Source organism: Salmo salar, chromosome 29, assembly GCF_965601325.2.
Source record: "Salmo salar chromosome 29, fSalSal1, whole genome shotgun sequence".
Classification (NCBI taxonomy): Eukaryota; Metazoa; Chordata; class Actinopteri; order Salmoniformes; family Salmonidae; genus Salmo; species Salmo salar.
In genome coordinates, this window is record NC_138319.1 from 32,467,889 (window position 1) to 32,487,674 (window position 19,786).

Below are 19,786 nucleotides of genomic sequence, written 5' to 3' on the forward strand. Positions count from 1 at the left end.
CCTCTCTTTCACCCCTCCTTAACCACATTGTGTCTCCATTATTATTTTTTAATTGAACCTTTATTTCATTAGGCAAGCCAGTTATGAACAAATTCTTATTTTACAATGACGCCCTACCCCGGCCAACGCTGGACCAATTGTGCGCCGCCTTATGGAACTCCCAATCACAGCCAGTTGTTTTACTGTCTGGAGTTGAACCAGTGTCTGAAGTGACACATCTAGCACTGAGATGCAGTGCCTTAGACCGCTGCGCCACTCAGGAGCCATTACCGTGAATTAAGTGGTTAACTGCCAGTGATAAACTCTCACAAACACACATCCTAGTTATTTCATGTCTTTTAAATAAATATAGCTTTTTTCCATCAAAAGTGTACTTTGTTTTGATGGAAATAGAAAGTTATTTAGACAAGTTATTTCTGTGAGCCTACTCATGTAGCACGCAGCACGTTCACAGAATCCGCTCTGCACTTAGAGATAGATAACTGATTCATCTTTATACTGTATATGTACCATTATAGCCTATGTGACAGCATGGGCAACGCCATTGATGCTACAACTCAGTTGACTACTTTGACTAGGCTACTTTAAAATGGCAGAAACATAATGGAAGCCCTCAATGGCGCTGCCCATGTTAAGACAGCCTTTTGGCTACCAAATGCCTCTATAATTTTCTATGGCTCTTCACTGCAGAGAGAGCGAAAGAGAGAGGGGAGTGCGAACTAGTAGGCAAACGTTTGAGTAATTCACCGCGCGCTGGGCATGATTGCACAATTGGTCCCGTGGAGGGGTCCCTAGCCCTACAACGAGCAGAGACAAGCCTGTGAGTTCCCAGAAAGCGACCGTGCGATGAAGCCGGAGCAGAAGGCAGGTCCAACTATTTCTCAAGTGTTTAGAAATCCGTGATTCCTCTCTGATTTCGCCCGCAGTTGCGCATTCCAGAGGGGAGCCGGAGCGGATGGCCCTAGCAGCAGCACTCCACGCATTCTTTATTTATTCATTCATTTCCTATCACCACTGACTGCTGCCAACTGAATGCGTCGGAGTGGTTGAGGGATAGATACCTCTTTGTTTTCGTCCCCCGCCTCCCTCTCTCTACTTGCTCCAGAACTTCTAACCAAGCTGACTAAGGATGGACGGGAACCGAACCATCGACCCAAGCTGCAGTGAAAAACCTCCCGTGGCCATCGACATCATTCTCCGTGAGTTGAGCCGCTCGTCTAGGCCAGTAGCTGCGCTTTCATAACTAGCCAACGAGATCTTTTTAGCTGCCCAGTGCCAAGTGCCGTTAGTTTCTCCAATCTGCAGGCAGCTACTTTTTTCTGACTGATTGATTGCGCTTGTCCTGTAAACATTGAAAATGCATTGCCAATTTGCCACCAGGTCCATGGGCTATTAAACACACATTCAGGTTGGTTACATTCTAGGCTACGTTAGCTAAGTTTCCATCCAATTGATGACAGATTTTCATGCGAATATTCTAAAATCCGCACGAAAACAATGATATCGTCTAATTGAGATGTTTCCATTAAATTGACTTCTTGTGACTAGGGTACTAGGGGGTAACTAGCCCCCACTAAGAACAATGTCAAATTGCTGACTCAAAAAATAAATGTTTGGAGAAAAAAAAAATGGTATGTGGATGAAGGTCATTCTTAGGCTAATAAACTGTGAAGGGAAATAAATGGCTACAGGTTACACTTTTTTTTAGTTATTTCATGAAATGTTGTTTTTAGAAAAGGGATGCTTTTTTAAGTATGGGGGGGGGGGGCAGTTACCCTATAAAATTATGGGATAAGGTTTCACAGAAGTGTTAAAATCCATTTAATCAGTTTTATTTAGTAAGTAAAACTTAGAAGCTAAGTCTAGTTATCTTATTTTAATGATTTAAATAAAATATGGGTGGGAAATGTTGTTGCACATGTCACCATTAATACCAGCAGTATGAGGAGATTTGATATAAAGTCCCTCTTTTTTATCTCAGCTGCACAATCATTCTCTTTGTTCTTTCTTTGATGTTCCTTTTCCATACAATCCATTTTGAGGTGGTGGAAAAACTACTCAATTTTTATACTTGAGTAAAAGTATAGGCACCTTTTTAAAAGAAAATTACTCAAGTAAAAGTTAAGGTTACCCAGTAAAATACTACTTGAGTAAAAGTCGAAAAGTATTTGGTTTTAAATGTACATGAATATCAAAAGTAAAAGTATAAATCATTTAAAATGTCTTATATTAAGCAAACCAGATGACACAATTTTCTTGTTTTTTAAAAATTTACGGTAGCCAGGGTCACAGTTCAACACTCAGACATAATTTACAAACAAAGCATTTGTGTTTAGGGAGTCTGCCAGATCAGAGGCAGTAGGGATGACCAGGGATGTTCTCTTGATAAGTGCGTGAATTAGAGAAATTTACTGTCCTGCTAAGCATTCAAAATGTAACGAGTACTTTTGGGTGTAAGGCAAAATGTAAAGAGTAAAAAGTACATTATTTTCTTTAGGAATGTGGTGGAGTAAAAGTTGTCAAATATATAAATAGTAAAGTACAAATACAAAAAAAAATACTAAAGTAGTACTTAAAATATTTTTACTTATGTACTTTACACCACTGCTATTATGTACAATTGCACTAAATCCCAGCAGTCTTTAAAATGACATTCGAGGGCAAAAGGTTTAAAATAGTTATTTTTAATTCATTATAATAAAAAAATGGAATATAATATTGTAATGGAATATAACATTAACATTGAAATTGCACATTTAATAACTAACTTAACTAATTAATTCAGTGTAACATTGTTGTGGCAACTCTCTTATGCTCTGCTATTGCACGATTCTAATTTGTACATAAATCACAAATAAAGCTATCCCCGGTAAAATTGGAGCACAACTCATGAGCATATGTACTTCCTGCACTGCTCACACCTAATCCAGTCCATATCTGTGACTGAAAACAGCTCTCTTAAGGATCGTACTTTTTTTTTTCAATTTTCTCCTAAAATGACATACCCAAATCTAACTGCATGTAGCTCAGGACCTGAAGCAAGGATATGCATATTCTTGATACCATGTGAAAGGAAATACTTTGAAGTTTGTGGAAATGTGAAGTGAATGTAGGAGAATATAACACATTAGATCTGGTAAAAGATAATACAAACAAAAAATCATGCGCTTTCACATTTTTTGTAGTTTTTTCGTCATCTTTTAAATGTAGAGAAAGGCCATCATAATGTTGCAGTTTAGGCGCAATTTAGATGTTGGCCACTAGATGGCAGCAGTGTGTGTGCAAAGTTTCAGATTGATCCAGTGAAGCATGGCAGTACTGGACAATATTTTGTATCAAGTTTGCCCAAATGTGCCGAATTGGTCAATTGATACATTTTCAAGTACATAACTATAGAGAAAATACAAAAATGATATGGTAATACAACATTTAAATTGACACACACCCAGGAATGTCACACATGATGGATCATTAGCTTATAGACTTACTTTCACACATCTAGATGGCCGGGTGGGGTGGGTGTGGAGCCAGAGACAGCAGGGGTTCAAAATGTAGATCCCAGTTCCTACATTTGAATAAAAAAAATTATTTTATCGAACAAAACTATGCTACATTTTAGCTCTGGGACCCTCAGGATGACTAATCAGAGCAAGATTACTGAATGTAAATACATTATCAGGACATTTTTGTTGTTGAGCAAGAGCAGTGGCAGCCTGGTAGTCGGAAAACATAATTTGTTGACATCGTGTGGTCTTAGTGTGAATTACAGGGTGGGGGCAGGTACCCTCTAGTACCCTAAAAGTTTGTGTGTAATACAAGTGCATAAAATTAACTTTTGCAGTTAAATACCCATGTATCCAATTAAAAATACAAGTCAAATGGGTTTGCTTCGCATTTTCAACTTTACTTATCGCTTTGACACAAAATGTTGTGTTATATAGCGAATGTGGCCACATGGTTCACTTTTTGCATTTCTGTTTTCTGGAACCATATTTTCAGTTCACATTTGGTTCGAATTTTACTTCGATATGATGGTTATGATATCAATATTTGCGCATAAAGGTGTTACTGCCACCATTTCTTGCATAATTAATTCTGCAGACACAAAAATATCCCACCTTGTATTTAGTTTTGTCGACATTAGGAAAGTTTACAAACAAATGTGCTGTTTCTATCAGGCCTGTGGTGAAATTCTTTATCAGACGTGTACTTTCCTCACATAAACAGGCTGGATGGAAACCCAACCTGGACTCAGAGATAGACGTACCCTAGTAAATGTAAATCCGAGACATTTAATTAGTATGTTATGTTTTGTATGGTATGTATTAATTAGTAGAGGTCCATCATCCATATTAACCATACCAAACGTAACTTATCGTGCCAGATCGAACCCCCGAGTTGACAAGGTAAAAATCTGTCGTTCTGCCCCTGAACAAGGCAGTTAACCCACTGTTCCCAGGTAGGCCATCATTGAAAATAAGAATTTGTTCTTAACTGACTTGCCTAGTTAAATAAAGGTAAAAAAACGTATAATAATACTAATTTGAGTGTCCTGGTATGTAGGCCTGCTTACAATCCTAAAGTATTGTCACGCAAAGTAGTTTCCCTCTACAGCACCCCATGGTTCCAGTAGGAACAGTATAAATAGGATGTGACGGATGCTCTGTTTGGACGACGGATGCTCTGCTGTTGGTCTGACCAACAGCAGGCAGGCATAGCATGTGTGTACTGCAGATCCGCCTATCCCTGACGTTTGACCGCATGGTCAACAGTCCTACATCATACCCCTGCTCTGCATCACTCTGGATAACCTGAGTTCTGAATCCGGTCTTGGTGTTGATATTGTGTGTGTGTGTGTTGGAAAGGAGGGTGCGTTTTCCTTCCTAATGGCTAAATTACAGTAAGCAGACCCTAGATCTGAAGAAGCAACAATTTCATGACACTGTGTTAAAAATACATCTGTAACTCTCTGGAGTGGACTGAAACACAATCCTCTCCCCATCCCTCCCCTCGCTCTTCTCTAATCTTGTCCTTATGGGTTTGTCTCATCTCCCTCCCCCATCCCTCCCCTCCTCTCTCGCTCCTCTCTAATCATGTCCTTATGCCTCTTTCACAAACCAAGATGCTCTCCCAGAAATCAGGGAGCAAGGGCTTCCTTCCCCCACTTCCCTAAGGAATTAACATGGTCCACACACAGTTGTGAAGAGAAGACGACAGTGCCTCTTCCCCCTCAGGAGACTGAAAAGCTTTGTCATGGGCCCTCAGATCCTCAAAAAGTTCTACAGCTGCACCATTGAGAGCATATTGACTGGCTGCATCACCGCTTGGTACAGCAACTGCTTGGCATCCGACCGCAAGGCGCTTCAGAGAGTGGTGAGTACGGCCCAGACCATCACTGGGGCTGAGCTCTCTGCCATCCAGGACCTCTATACCAGGCGGTGTCAGAGAAAGGCCCAAAGCTAAATGGCTACCCAGACTACCTGCATTGACACGACAATGGGCCGCAGGATCTCGTCACGGTATCTCAGTGCATTCAAATTGCCATCGAGACAATGTAATTGTGTTTGTTGTCCGTAGCTTATGCCTGCCCATACCATAACCTCACCACCACCATGGGGAACTCTGTTCACAATGTTGACATCAGCAAACTGCTCGCCCACACGATGCCATAAACACTATCTGCCATCTGCCCGGTACAGTTGAAACTGGGATTCATCCGTGAAGGGCACACTTCTCCAGCGTGCCACTGACCATCGAAGGTGAGCATTTGCCCACTGAAGTCAGTTACGACGCCAAACTGCATTCAGGTGAAGACCGTGGTGAGGACGACGAGCATGCAGATGAGCTTCCCTGAGATGGTTTCTGACAGTTTGTGCAGAAATTCTTCAGTTGTTCAAACTCACAGTTGCATTAGCTGTCCGGGTGGCTGGTCTCAGATGATCCCGCAGGTAAAGAAGCTGTATGTGGAGGTCCTGGGCTGGCGTGTTTACACGTGGTCTGCAGTTGTGAGGCCGGTTGGACATACTACCAAATTCTCTAAAACTACGTTTAGAGAGAAATGAAGATTAAATTCTCTGCAAAAGCTCTGGGAGACATTCCTGCAGTCAGCATGCCAATTCCACGCTCCCTCAATTTGAGACATCTGTGGCATTATGTTGCACATTCTAGTGGCCTTATATTGTCCCAAGCACAAGGTCCACTTATGTAATGATCATGCTGTTTAATCAGCTTCTTGATATGCCACACCTGTCAGGTGGATGGATTATCTTGACAAAGGAGAAATGCTCACTAACAGGGATGTAAGCAAATTTGTGCACATAATCTGAGATTATTTTTTGTGTGTATATGGAACAATCCTGGGATCTTTTATTTCAGCACACGAAACAACACTTTACATGTTGTGTTTATATTTTTGTTCAGTACATTTGCATACACTTCAAACAGACATACCTCACCAGACACGCCACTGTGGATTTCTTCACTGTACCCAAACCAAAAACAGATTTAATGTTTCGCTCAGTTATGTATTGAGCCATGTCATCATGGAAAGCTCTGCCACCAGTGGTTGCTCAGGAAAAAAACAAGTTTAGCTTTAAAAAACGGATATCAGATTTTTGTTTTTATCACAGCGCCTCTCCTATTTTTTTAAGATCTAATTAAACTGTATATAATAATTTGTATTAATTATTAGTATGTATATATGAATAGTGTGTAAATAGTAGTTATTGTCTGTTGGTGTCTATCCTATAATAATGTAATATCATATGTTGGTCTTGTGTATTACTATTCTGTACTTTGTCATGTATTTGTACGTTTTTTTATTTGGACCCCAGGAAGAGTAGCTTCTACACGTGCAGTAGCTAATGGGGATCCTAATAAACTAGACTGAAAGTTGACTCGGTTCTCCCTGTATATATCCATGTTATTTTTACTTGTTATTCCTTATTCACTGTGTATTTATTTACACACCTACTCATTCAAGGGTTTTTCTTTACTATTTTCTACATTGTAGAATAATAGTGAAGACATCAACACTATGAAATAACACATCATGTAGTAACCAAAAAAGTGTTAAACAAATCCACATTTTTTATTTAAGATTTTTCAAAGTAGCCACCCTTTACCTTGATGACAGCTTTGCACACGCTTCGCATTCTCACAACCAGGTGAAGTTCCCACATATGCTGAGCACTTGTTGGCTGCTTTTCCTTCACTCTGCGGTCCAACTCATCCCAAACCATCTCAATTGGGTTGAGGTCAGGTGATTGTGGTGGCCAGGTCATCTGATGCAGCACTCCATCACTCTCCGTCTTGGCCAAATAGCCCTTACACAGCCTGGAGGTGTGTTGGGTCATTGTCCTGTTGAAAAAGAAATGATAGTCCCACTAAATGCAAACCAGATGGGATAGCGGATTGCTGCAGAATGCTGTGGTAGTCATGCTGGTTAAGTGGGCCTTGAATGTCACCAGCAAAGCACCATCACACCACCTCCATGCTTCACGGTGGGAACCACACATGCAGAGATCATCCGTTCACCTACTCTGCGTCTCACAAAGACACAGCGGTTGGAACGAAAAATCTAATTTGGACTCATCAGACTAAGGGACAGATTTCCACTGGTCTAATGTCCATTACTTGTGTTACTTGGCCCAAGCAAGTCAATTTTTCTTATTGGTGTCCTTTTAGGAGTGGTTTCCTTGCAGCAATTTGACCATGAAGGCCTTATTCATTAAGTCCCCTCTGAATAGTTGATGTTGAGATGTTTGTTACTTGAACTCTGCAAAGCATTTATTTGGGCTGCAATTTCTGAGGCTGGTAACTTTAATGAACTTATCCTCTGCAGCAGAGGTAACTCTGGGTCTTCTTTTCCTGTGGCGATCCTCATGAGAGCCAGTTTCATCATAGCGATTGATGGTTTTTGCGACTACACTTGAAGAAACTTTCGAAGTTCTTGAAATGTTCCTTATTGACTGACCTTCATGTCTTAAAGTAATGATGGACAGTTTTTTTTCTTTGCTTATTTTTGTCTGGAAATTTCCACTGTCCACTCATTGAAAGTGCTGTATCTCCCTCATTTTTCAGAGTAAAAGTCTGAAACAATGCCTAAAGACTGGCCACATGTAGAAGAAGCCACAGAGATCATGAACTGGGTCCTAAGTCTTTGTATGGTGGATAGGCTTTCAATGGAAAAACAGCCTTTCAAAATAATAGTACTTCCTGGATGGATTTTCCTCAGGTTTTCGCCTGCCATATCAGTTCTGTTATGCTCACTGACATTATTTTAACAGTTTTGGAAACTTTAGAGTGTTGTCTATCCTAATCTACTAATTATATGCATAACCTAGCTTCTGGGCCTGAGTAGCAGGCAGTTTAATTTGGGCACGCTTTTCATCCAAAATTCTGAATGCTGGCCCCTACCCCAGTGAAGTTATGAAGCATGTGACAAATAACATTTTGTTTGACATGGCTGTCTGCAGACATGTATACAAGTGTATTTGTGTATGTGTCAGTTTATTCTTAGTTAATTGTGTGCGTGCGTTTGCATGTGTGAGTTAGTTACTCTGTGTTTGGCAGAGGGGATGGTGCTGTTTTTGATTTCCTGTTCACTACTTTTCATTGTCTTCCCATAAACACCTCCTCTCTCTCTCTCTCTCTGTCTCTGTCTGTCCTTAGAGTTGGACATCTTTGGTATCATCCTGTACTCAGTGCTGACCTTCATGGCAGCGGTGTCCATGCTGGTCTACATAGAGGAGTGTTGGTACATCTACCGGAAGATTCCCTCCCACAAGAAGAGCGCCATCATCTGGGTCAACGGGGCAGCGCCGGTAAGAACACACTGAAGGCAGCCTTTAATCTGGTTCCTACTGGTACTACTGCTAGTCGCCCTACAGTAGAAACACATGTGGTAGAAACACACTGAAGGCAGTCTTTAATCTGGTTCCTACTGGTACTACTGCTAGTCACCCTACAGTAGAAACACATGTGGTAGAAACACACTGAAGGCAGTCTTTAATCTGGTTCCTACTGGTACTACTGCTAGTCGCCCTACAGTAGAAACACATGTGGTAGAAACACACTGAAGGCAGCCTTTAATCTGGTTCCTACTGGTACTACTGCTAGTCACCCTACAGTAGAAACACATGTGGTAGAAACACACTGAAGGCAGTCTTTAATCTGGTTCCTACTGGTACTACTGCTAGTCGCCCTACAGTAGAAACACATGTGGTAGAAACACACTGAAGGCAGTCTTTAATCTGGTTCCTACTGGTACTACTGCTAGTCCCTCTACAGTAGAAACACATGTGGTAGAAACACACTGAAGGCAGCCTTTAATCTGGTACCTACTGGTACTACTGCTAGTCGCCCTACAGTAGAAACACATGTGGTAGAAACACACTGAAGGCAGTCTTTAATCTGGTTCCTACTGGTACTACTGCTAGTCCCTCTACAGTAGAAACACATGTGGTAGAAACACACTGAAGGCAGTCTTTAATCTGGTTCCTACTGGTACTACTGCTAGTCACCCTACAGTAGAAACACATGTGGTAGAAACACACTGAAGGCAGTCTTTAATCTGGTTCCTACTGGTACTACTGCTAGTCGCCCTACAGTAGAAACACATGTGGTAGAAACACACTGAAGGCAGCCTTTAATCTGGTTCCTACTGGTACTACTGCTAGTCCCTCTACAGTAGAAACACATGTGGTAGAAACACACTGAAGGCAGTCTTTAATCTGGTTCCTACTGGTACGTCCCTCTACAGTAGAAACGCATGCGGCCAAGGAGCAAAATAAAAACTTTAGTTATGACCCATCCCATCAGTTTACTAGGAAATTCTAGGGCAGTAGCACGGTTAGGAAGACTGCATTGTTAAAGTATCCAAACTAAGGCTGTATGTCTCGGCTGTGTGTGTCAGGTGATTGGCACCATGTCCTGTCTGGGGATGTGGATTCCCCGAGCCACCATGTTTACTGACATGACCTCCGCCTGGTATGTTACTCATCCTCCGCTCTTTTCCTCTCTCTCTCCTGTCTTTCATTTTCTCTACGTATCAGTTTTTCTCTCATATTGTCTCTGTCTCTCCCATCCTATCCTCTTTCCTCTCTTCCACCTTCTATCTCTTCCTGTGTCTGAGTGGATCTGGGGATCTCTTGATCTCAGACTCCTTCTGTGACAGGCAGGAAACCCTTTAGAGAGCAGGAAGAGGTACCCTGTGTCAGCAAAACATAGAGATATTAAAGACACCATTACAATAGTCTGTGTAGATCTTTCCAAACCCATCTCTCCCTCTGTCTATCTTCCCTCCTTCACTGCTTGGTGTTCTTGATGTGTGTAACATGTTTGTGTCTGTCTCCACAGCTACTTTGCGATCGTAGTGTTTAAATTCCTGGTGCTAATGATCGAGGAGGTCGGGGGTGACGAGGCCTTTCTACGGCGAGCAGGGAGGAACAAACTGAAGATCAGTACTGGTCCCTGTTGCTGCTGCTGCCTCTGTCTACCCCATGTTAACATCACACGGTAACACACACTGCTTAGTAGTAAAACTATCTGTATTGGTTCAGGCCCCAGCAGGTTGAATGTACCCCTGGCCACTCACCCTGTCTCTATATGGACCCATACATGTCAGAAAACATTATCACCCCAAATATGCCCCTTACTGGTCATTGCACCCTATAGGACTCAGTAAAGAGGCATGACATATTACAAAATCATACTAATAAGTAAAAAAATTGCGTTATTACACTCCGTTGTAATTCTCTGTATTAAATATATGTTGGTAGAATGTTTTCCTCTGGTTTTCTCCAGACGGAGTTTGTTCCTGCTGAAGTTGGGATCGTTCCAGTTCGCCCTGATGAAAGTTGTCTTCACCATTCTGTCAGTCATCCTCTGGACCAATGGCAACTTCGATGTTACAGATGTGAGTGTGGGGCTTCAACACACGCATACCTACAATCACACATACAGAACCATATTCTTCCCAAACGCACATGCCCATATGAAAACTCACACACACACACACACACACACACACACACACACACACACACACACACACACACACACACACACACACACACACACACACACACACACACACACACACACACACACACAACAGTGTTGCCTCTGTCCCACTCATCTCCACAACCTGGGCTTGAACCAGGGACTATCTACACACACATACACTCCCAACACCGTATGTGTTTCAGACGGCGGTAACGGGAGCGTCTATCTGGATATCACTGGGAGTGGGGGTCCTGACCATCATAGCACTGTGGCCTGTAGCCATCATGTTCATGCATCTCAGGACCGTGCTGCGCAGCCTCAAGATCATTCCCAAATACGCCATGTACCAGGTGAGATCACACACACACACACACACACACACACACACACACACACACACACACACACACACACACGCTATGTAAGTGAGCCAATCAGAGGAAAGACGTAAAGCACGGCTCTCCAACCCTGTTCCTGGAGAGCTACCGTCCTGTAGGTTTTAACTCCAACCCTGTTCCTGGAGAGCTACCCTCCTGTAGGTTTTAACTCCAACCCTGTTCCTGGAGAGATACCCTCCTGTAGGTTTTAACGCCAACCCTGTTCCTGGAGAGCTACCGTCCTGCAGGTTTTCACTCCAGCCCTGTTCCTGGAGAGATACCGTCCTGCAGGTTTTCACTCCAGCCCTGTTCCTGGAGAGATACCCTCCTGTAGGTTTTAACGCCAACCCTGTTCCTGGAGAGCTACCGTCCTGCAGGTTTTCACTCCAGCCCTGTTCCTGGAGAGCTACCGTCCTGCAGGTTTTCACTCCAGCCCTGTTCCTGGAGAGATACCCTCCTGTAGGTTTTCACTCCAACCCTGTTCCTGGAGAGATACCCTCCTGTAGGTTTTCACTCCAGCCCTGTTCCTGGAGAGCTACCGTCCTGCAGGTTTTCACTCCAGCCCTAATCTAGTGCACTTGATTCTAATAATTAGCTGGTTGATTAGCTGAATCAGGTTAGTTACAACTGGGGTTTGAGTGTAAACCTACAGGATGGTAGCTCTCCAAGAACAGGGTTGGAGTGAAAACCTACAGGACGGCAGCTCACCAGGAACAGGGTTGGAGAACTCTGGTATACAGTAAGGCCCTCCTCAACCAATCAGAGGTCAGTTAATACCCTGAAACAGCAAATGATAACATGTGTTTACTCATGCTGACCAGTGTTTTTATGTTTTACCCATGATGCTGTGTGTGTAGCTGGTGCTAGTGCTGAGTCAGCTCCAGTCAGCCATCATCAACATCCTGGCTATGATGGGAACTATCGCCTGCACCCCTCCATACTCCTCTCAGGCCAGGGGATACTGTGAGACCCTCTCCTCATCTCCATCCATCCCTTCATCACTATATCCCTTATTAAACATACACAGACTATCCTCATAGGCCAGAAGATACCGGAAGTAACCTCTCTCTCTCTCCCATCTCTTTCCCTCCCACGCCCTCCTCCTCTCTCTTCCCCTCTCTCTCTCCCATCTCTCTCTCTCCCTCCCACGCCCTCCTCCTCTCTCTTCCCCCCTCTCTCTCTCCCTCCCACGCCCTCCTCAACTCTCTCGTTCCCCCCACTCTCTCTCTCCCTCTCACGCCCTCCTCCTCTCTCTTCCCCCCTCTCTCTCTCTCTCTCACGCCCTCCTCCTCTCTTCCCCCCTCTCTCTCTCCCATCTCTCTCTCTCTCCCACGCCCTCCTCCTCTCTCTTCCCCCCTCTCTCTCTCCCATCTCTCTCTCTCTCCCACACCCTCCTCCTCTCTCTTCCCCCCCTCTCTCTCTCTCATCTCTCCCTCTCCCACGCCCTCCTTCTCTCTCTTCCCCTCTCTCTCTCCCATCTCTCTCTCTCTCATCTCTCTCTCTCTCCCACGCCCTCCTCCTCTCTCTTCCCCCCTCTCTCTCTCCCATCTCTCTCTCTCTCCCACGCCCTCCTCCTCTCTCTTCCCCCCTCTCTCTCTCTCATCTCTCTCTCTCCCACGCCCTCCTCCTCTCTCTTCCCCCTCTCTCTCTCTCATCTCTCTCTCTCTCCCACGCCCTCCTCCTCTCTCTTCCCCCCTCTCTCTCTCCCATCTCTCTCTCTCTCACGCCCTCCTCCTCTCTCTTCCCCTCTCTCTTTCTCATCTCTCTCTCTCTCCCACGCCCTCCTCCTCTCTTCCCCCTCTCTCTCTCTCATCTCTCTCTCTCTCCCACGCCCTCCTCCTCTCTCTTCCCCCCTCTCTCTCTCCCATCTCTCTCTCTCTCCCACGCCCTCCTCCTCTCTCTTCCCCCCTCTCTCTCCCATCTCTCTCTCTCCCACGCCCTCCTCCTCTCTCTTCCCCTCTCTCTCCCATCTCTCTCTCTCTCCCACGCCCTCCTCCTCTCTCTGTAGTGATGAGTCAACAGTTGTTAATCCTGGAGATGTTCATCATCACCTTGGTAACCCGCATGTTGTATCGTCGCCAGTACGAGCCACTCCCTGACGACGAGCATGATGACGACCACACTAAGATGGTTCTATCAGGCGAGAACTCTGGCATAGCTTGAGGAAGAGAGAAAGTGTGTGTGTGTGTGTGTGTGTGTGTGTGTGTGCGCACGCACGCACGTTTAAGGGAGAATTATGTGGGATCAGGGTCCGTTGGAGAATACTGATATATTCTCAAATGTGTATATGGACTAAACTGACAGAACGCAATGGATGACCTGAGCTTATTGTGTTCTGTTACACTGAATTGTGCAATAAGAAATCATTTCTTCATCTCTCAGCCAGTGTGTTTGGATGTGATAGTGTTGCTGTTATGTAACTGTAATATAAGAATGATTTCAGAAATGTATTTTTATCACAAGTTATATGTTTTGCCATTGTGAACTTTGTACTGTATCATAATGATCAATTTATAATGTATACATTTTTTTTAACGTTTTAATTTGAGGATTTGTATTTTGTCATTTGTTTTTCAGTAGGCATGCACACCCACACACAGGTCTGGGTTATGGTGGGCAGATTAGTTGTAGAGGAGAAACCTGTATTTGTTGCAGTGGCATGATTGACAGAGTGACACTGAGCAAGAAGTAGCCTACATTGACAACATTTGGGTAAGGTTATGCCAACATTACCAAGGTTACTGACAGATCACCACAGCTCGTTGTCCTCTCATCCTCTTCAGATCTGTATCTTGTGGAATCTGAGTTATCACAACAACCCAGATACAGGTTTAGATTAGAAGTCCTGGTAAACATACAGTACCAGTCAAAAGTTTGGACCCACTAATTCATTACTATTTTCTACATAGTAGAATAATAGTGAAGACATCAAAACTATGAAATAGCACATATGGAATCATGTAGTGAACGAAGTGTTAAACAAATAATGTTATATTTGAGATTCTTCTAAGTAGCCACACTTTGCCTTGATGACAGCTTTGCACTCAGCATTCTCTCAACCAGCTTCACCTGGAATGCTTTTCCAACAGTGTTGTTGTTCCCACATATGCTGAGCACTTGTTGGCGGCTTTTCCTTTACTCTGCGGTCCAACTCATCCCAAACCATCTCAGTTGGGTTGAGGTCGGGTGATTCTGGAGGCCAGGTCATCTGATGCAGCACTCCATCACTCCTTCTTGGTCAAATAGCCCTTACAAATCTAATTGTATTTGTCACATGCACCGAATACAACAGGTGTAGACTTTACAGTGAAATGCTTACTTACAAGCCCTTAACCAACAACGCAGTTTTAAGAAAAATACCTAATAAAAGTAACAAATAATTAAAGAGCAGCAGTAAAATAACAATTGCGAGGCTATATACAGGGGGTACCGGTGCAGAGTCAGTGTCCGAGGGCACCGGTTAGTCGAGTTAATATGTACATGTACAGTAGGTAGAGTTATTAAAGTGACTGCATAGATAATAAACAGAGAGTAGCAGCAGCTTAAAAGAGGGGGGGCAATGCAAATAGTCTGGATAGCCACTTGATTAGATGTTCAAGAGTCTTATGGCTTGGGGGTAGAAGCTGTTTAGAAGCCTCTTGGACCTAGACTTGGTTCTCCGGTACCTCTTGCCGTGCAGTAGCAGAGAGAACAGTCTATGACTTGGGTGGCTGGAGTCTTTGACAATTCTTAGGGCATTCCCTGACACGGCCTGGTATAGAGGTCCTGGATGGCAGGAAGCTTGGCCCCAGTGATGTACTGGGCCGTACGCACTACCATCTGTAGTGCCTTGCGGTCGGAGGCTGAGCAGTTTCCATGCCAGGCAGTGATGCAACCAGTCAGGATGCTCTCGATGGTGCAGCTGTAGAACCTTTTGAGGACCCATGCCAATCTTTTCAGTCTCCTGAGTGGGAATAGGTTTTGTCATGCCCTCTTCACGACGGTCTTGGTGTGCTTGGACCATGTTAGTTTGTTGGTGATGTAGATACTAAGGAACTTGAAACTCTCAACTTGCTCCACTACAGCCCCGTCGATGAGAATGGGGGCGTGCTCCGTCCTCCTTTCCCTGTAGTCCACAATCAACTCCTTTGTCTTGATCATGTTGAGGGAGAGGTTGTTGTCCTGGCACTACACGGCCAGGTCTCTGACCTCCCTATAGGCTGTGTTGTCGGTGATCAGGCCTACCACTGTTGTCATCGGCAAACTGAACGATGGTGTTGGAGTCGTGCCTGGCCGTGCAGTCGTTAGTGAACAGGGAGTACAGGAGAGGACTGAGTATGCACCCCTGAGGGGCCCCTATGTTGAGGATCAGCATGGCGGATGTGTTGTTGCCTACCCTCACCACCTGGGGGCGGCCTGTCAGGAAGTCCAGGATCCAGTTGCAAAGGGGGTGTTTAGTCCCAGGGTCCTTAGCTTAGTGATGAGCTTTGTGAGCTCTATGGTGTTGAACGCTGAGCTGTAGTCAATTAATAGCATTCTCACGTAGGTGTTACTTTTGTCCAGGTGGGAAAGGGCAGTGTGGAGTGCGATTTGAGATTGCGTCATCTGTGGATCTGTTGGGGCGGTATGCGAATTGGACTGGGTCTAGGGTTTCCGGGATAATGGTGTTGTGAGCCTTTCAAAGCACTTCATGGCCATTGATGTGAGTGCTACGGGGAGGTAATCATTTAGGCAGGTTACCTTCACTTTCTTGGGCACAGCAACTATGGTGGTCTGCTTGAAACATGTAGGTATTACAGACTAGTTCAGGAAAATGTTGTAAATGTCAGTAAAGGCACTTGCCAGTCGGTCCGTGCATGCTTTGAGTACACATCATGGTAATCCGTCTGGCCGAGTAGCTTTGTGAATGTTGACCTGTTTAAAGGTCTTGCTCACATTGGCTCCAAAAAGTGTGATCACACAGTCATCCAGAACAGCTGGTGCTCTCATGCATGCTTCAGTGTTGCTTGCCTCAAAGCGAGCATAAAAGGCATTTAACTTGTTTGGTAGGCTCGCTTCACTGGGCTGCGGCTGTGTTTCCCTTTGTAGTCCGTAATAGTTTTCAAGCCCTGCCACATCCGACGAGCATCAGAGCCAGTGTAGTAGGATTCAATCTTAGTCCTGTATTGAAGCTTTGCCTGTTTGATTGTTCGTCAGAGGGCATAGCGGCATTTCTTATAAGTGTCCGAATTAGTGTCCAGCTCCAGTCTCAGATTGTTCAGTCCCACGGAATAGAACCAGTGTTCCTCTCCCCTACAAAGAATCAGGCTGAGACAGAGGCCGAGGGTTTGGTTTCAGACCCGATGGGGAAAAGAAGCTTTCCTTTCCTCCCTTTGGGGACACAGTTTTGATTGGGCACAGATGGCATCAGTGTGGGCCATTGTCATAGTTAACGATTGGTACGATTGTCATAGTTACAGTGGCGTGCTCTGACAGCAAGTTACAGAAAAGAGAGAGAGTTGCAGTAAATAACTATATGAACATTATAAGAACACTTTATTTAAATTTTTGTTGTAATATTTACCCTATTTTTCTTCCCAATTTTGTGATTACGATCTTGTCTCATAGCTGCAACTCCCCAACGGGCTCGGGAGAGGGGAAGGTCGAGTCATGCGTCCTCAGAAACATGGCCTGCCAAGCCGCGCTTCTTAACACACGCTTGCTTAACCTGGAAGCCAGCTGCACCAATGTGTCAGAGGAAACACTGTGCAACTGAAGACCAAGGTCAGCCTGCAGGCGCCCGGCCCGCCACAGAGTCGCTAGAGCGTGATGAGTCAAGTAAAGCCCCCCCCTGGCCAAACCCTCCCTTTACCCGGATGACGCTGGGCCAATTGTGTACCGCCCTATGGGACTCCTAGTCACGCCGCAACACTGCGATGCAGTGCCTTAGTCCACTGCGCCACTTGGGTATAAGAACACTAAGTTATTTCAGGAACAACGGGAATAAACTAAATAGATTTATTATGCATTAAGTATGTTATATTTATGTTACTGAAAGAATCCAGAACAAACAGATGCATTTTTATTATTCTATTGTCTCAGAAAGCGTGTCAGGACGTGCCCTGGGGGGAGGATCATAAATACCTGGTAGAAACTGCCAAAAAGATAGACTTGGTCAAACTCCTAAATCCCCAAGATGGGATAATGAAACAATATTTCCACTTTTGAGAATGTGGGAATGGTCTGTGGACAATTAAGGGACAGTTATGACGAGTGTGTTTCTTTTGGTGATCTCATGAAGGACAGGAAACACATTTCTCAGCTGTCAGGTTTACATCTAAATATTGTGTGTGAAGCGTCTGTGTGTAGCTGGTGAGATGAGTCAGGCACAGGACAGCAGATATGAGTAATGAAAGCAATTTTACTCAATAATATCACATTACACGTTGTATAAATACAAGGCCACAAATACGGACTTCAATACAAAAAACAATTACTCACAAACAAACGGGGGAACAGAGGGTTAAATAATGAACAAGTAATTGGGGAATTGAAACCAGGTGTGTAAGACAAGGACAAAACACATGGAAAATGAAAAGTGGATCGGCGATGGCTAGAAGGCCAGTGACGCCGAACGCCACCCGAACAAGGAGAGTGACCGACTTCGGCGGGAAGTCGTGACAATTGTGAAACATATATGATTAAACATGAGACTATTTGTGAAAAGATGCAAGGTTTTGTTAACCTTCTAAATGAGAGTATGGATTTTCATACGAAGATTAGCTAGTCAGTGGCCACGCCCACGTGAGCATAGACATTACGTAGGCATCATGGAACCGCCCTTTTCTACTTAAATGTATAAAACCCTGATGAAATTCACACCAGACCACGCAAACTAAGCTAAGGTTGCAAATGGTTGAATTTCTAAGACTAGAAAACATGCAGCTGAAATAGTTGGCACTACAACTCTACCAAAGGACAAGACCATACCATGTGGAGCATTGGCTACACGTCTGGAAATGGTTAAACTCTGAGACTATCGATCACTACAGAATAAGAGCAAATCTTAGACCTATAATTACTAGTCTGCACATAGAAATGACGTAAATATAGAACGAGAATACCGACAACCGTCGAAGCATTTATGAGAACATTTCCGAATGGTACTCTGAAGTATGCAATCTAACCACGTACATCCACGAAAGACATTTGTGTCTTCTGGGAAACCAGAGACCCTGATGGACCCTAAAGGACGATCGAGGATTCCAACAGTGAAGACAACAACGACATACGGGCGTAAATATATAAATTGCAACTATTCTCGAATTAGCGGCCGTTCATGTGCAAAGGATTAGCATTTCAATGAATATAATTATAGACTGTGTGTAGTGAATCCATTTTGTCTTTCCCGCTCTTTCTCAGTCCCCACCCCTTTCCTTTTTGTCTACCAAGCCATCATATTGGCTTAGCCCGCTAGGGACTTTTCTATCATTGTTAGTAACCAATATCTACTGTTTGTTTGTTTTATGTATTTCTGTGATTTATTTAGTTAGAAAATAAATAATTAAGCCAATTTGTATATTGCTGATTCATATGGAAACTAGGGTTCGTGCAGGTAACCAAGAATTTTACGACATTCAGATGAGACTGATAGAAGGTAAATAATAATTAATAATAATAATTAGCGACTGATTGATGACTGAAATGTAAGAGATCTTTAGTGCTCTAAGAGTTCATTCGGAAGACGGAACTCCTTAAATAAACTTCTCTGTGGTGCCCCTTGTTACTAATGAGTTAATTGTTGCATGATTCAATTCAATATTGTAATCAATTAAACGTTAGGTAGTCAATTTGGAAAAATAGCATGTCATCACATTAACGATTCTAAAGACCCGACGAGAGGGAGACATAGAACAAATGCCCTGGTGGTTAGTTTCAGTCCAAGTCCATTCCCTGCTGCTTCCACACCCGGATACGACCGTGCTAACGGTACATGACCAATTCTAATGATGGCCATGTCACCTGTGGCACCATCAACCCGGCAAGCAACTATGAACATTCTCACGCTAACCAAGACTATCGCTAACGACGCCACACTGACTCAGCCTTGTATTTAAAGTAACTGTCCAGTGTTTCAAGATTTCTATGAAACAGATACAATATGAGTGAAATAATTGCCATTTTTTAGTAGGAAGGTTAAGTATGGTAAAAAGCATCAGCAATTTTTCTCGTTATGTCAGCCAGTTACCACGTTTCCATTCACAGTTTTTATGTGAATAAAGTCATACCGAATAAAAAAACACGACAGCTGTGATGGACAGTTTTGTCACAATTTTATAAATGCCGACAGATAATTACTTCTTTCGACATGATAGGATCTTTATTTATGCAATAAATGGTGAGGGAAACCCCTTTATGGACAAATATTGATATAACCATCATAT

General features: G+C 43.7%; 1 protein-coding gene across 1 annotated transcript; it reads left to right on the forward strand.

The window, feature by feature from the left end:
* Nucleotides 1-937: 937 nt before the first annotated feature.
* On the forward strand, nucleotides 938-13,923 carry LOC106590594 (organic solute transporter subunit alpha). Its single transcript, XM_014181709.3, has 8 exons — nucleotides 938-1,199; nucleotides 8,674-8,825; nucleotides 9,917-9,990; nucleotides 10,360-10,518; nucleotides 10,807-10,918; nucleotides 11,211-11,357; nucleotides 12,242-12,347; nucleotides 13,393-13,923. Exons 1-8 carry the CDS (start codon nucleotides 1,130-1,132, stop codon nucleotides 13,545-13,547), a joined length of 975 nt encoding a protein of 324 aa, XP_014037184.1. The 5' UTR covers nucleotides 938-1,129; the 3' UTR covers nucleotides 13,548-13,923.
* The last annotated feature ends 5,863 nt before the right edge of the window (nucleotides 13,924-19,786 follow it).

What these genes read in the sequence shown, in the direction of transcription:
- LOC106590594 (XM_014181709.3), top strand. Translation starts at nt 1,130, where the DNA reads ATGGACGGGAACCGAACCATCGACCCAAGCTGCAGTGAAAAACCTCCC. An exon ending in GGGTCAACGGGGCAGCGCCG is followed by an intron (nt 8,826 to 9,916) that starts GTAAGAACACAC and finishes TGTGTGTGTCAG; the next exon opens with GTGATTGGCACCATGTCCTG. An exon ending in ACTGACATGACCTCCGCCTG is followed by an intron (nt 9,991 to 10,359) that starts GTATGTTACTCA and finishes CTGTCTCCACAG; the next exon opens with CTACTTTGCGATCGTAGTGT.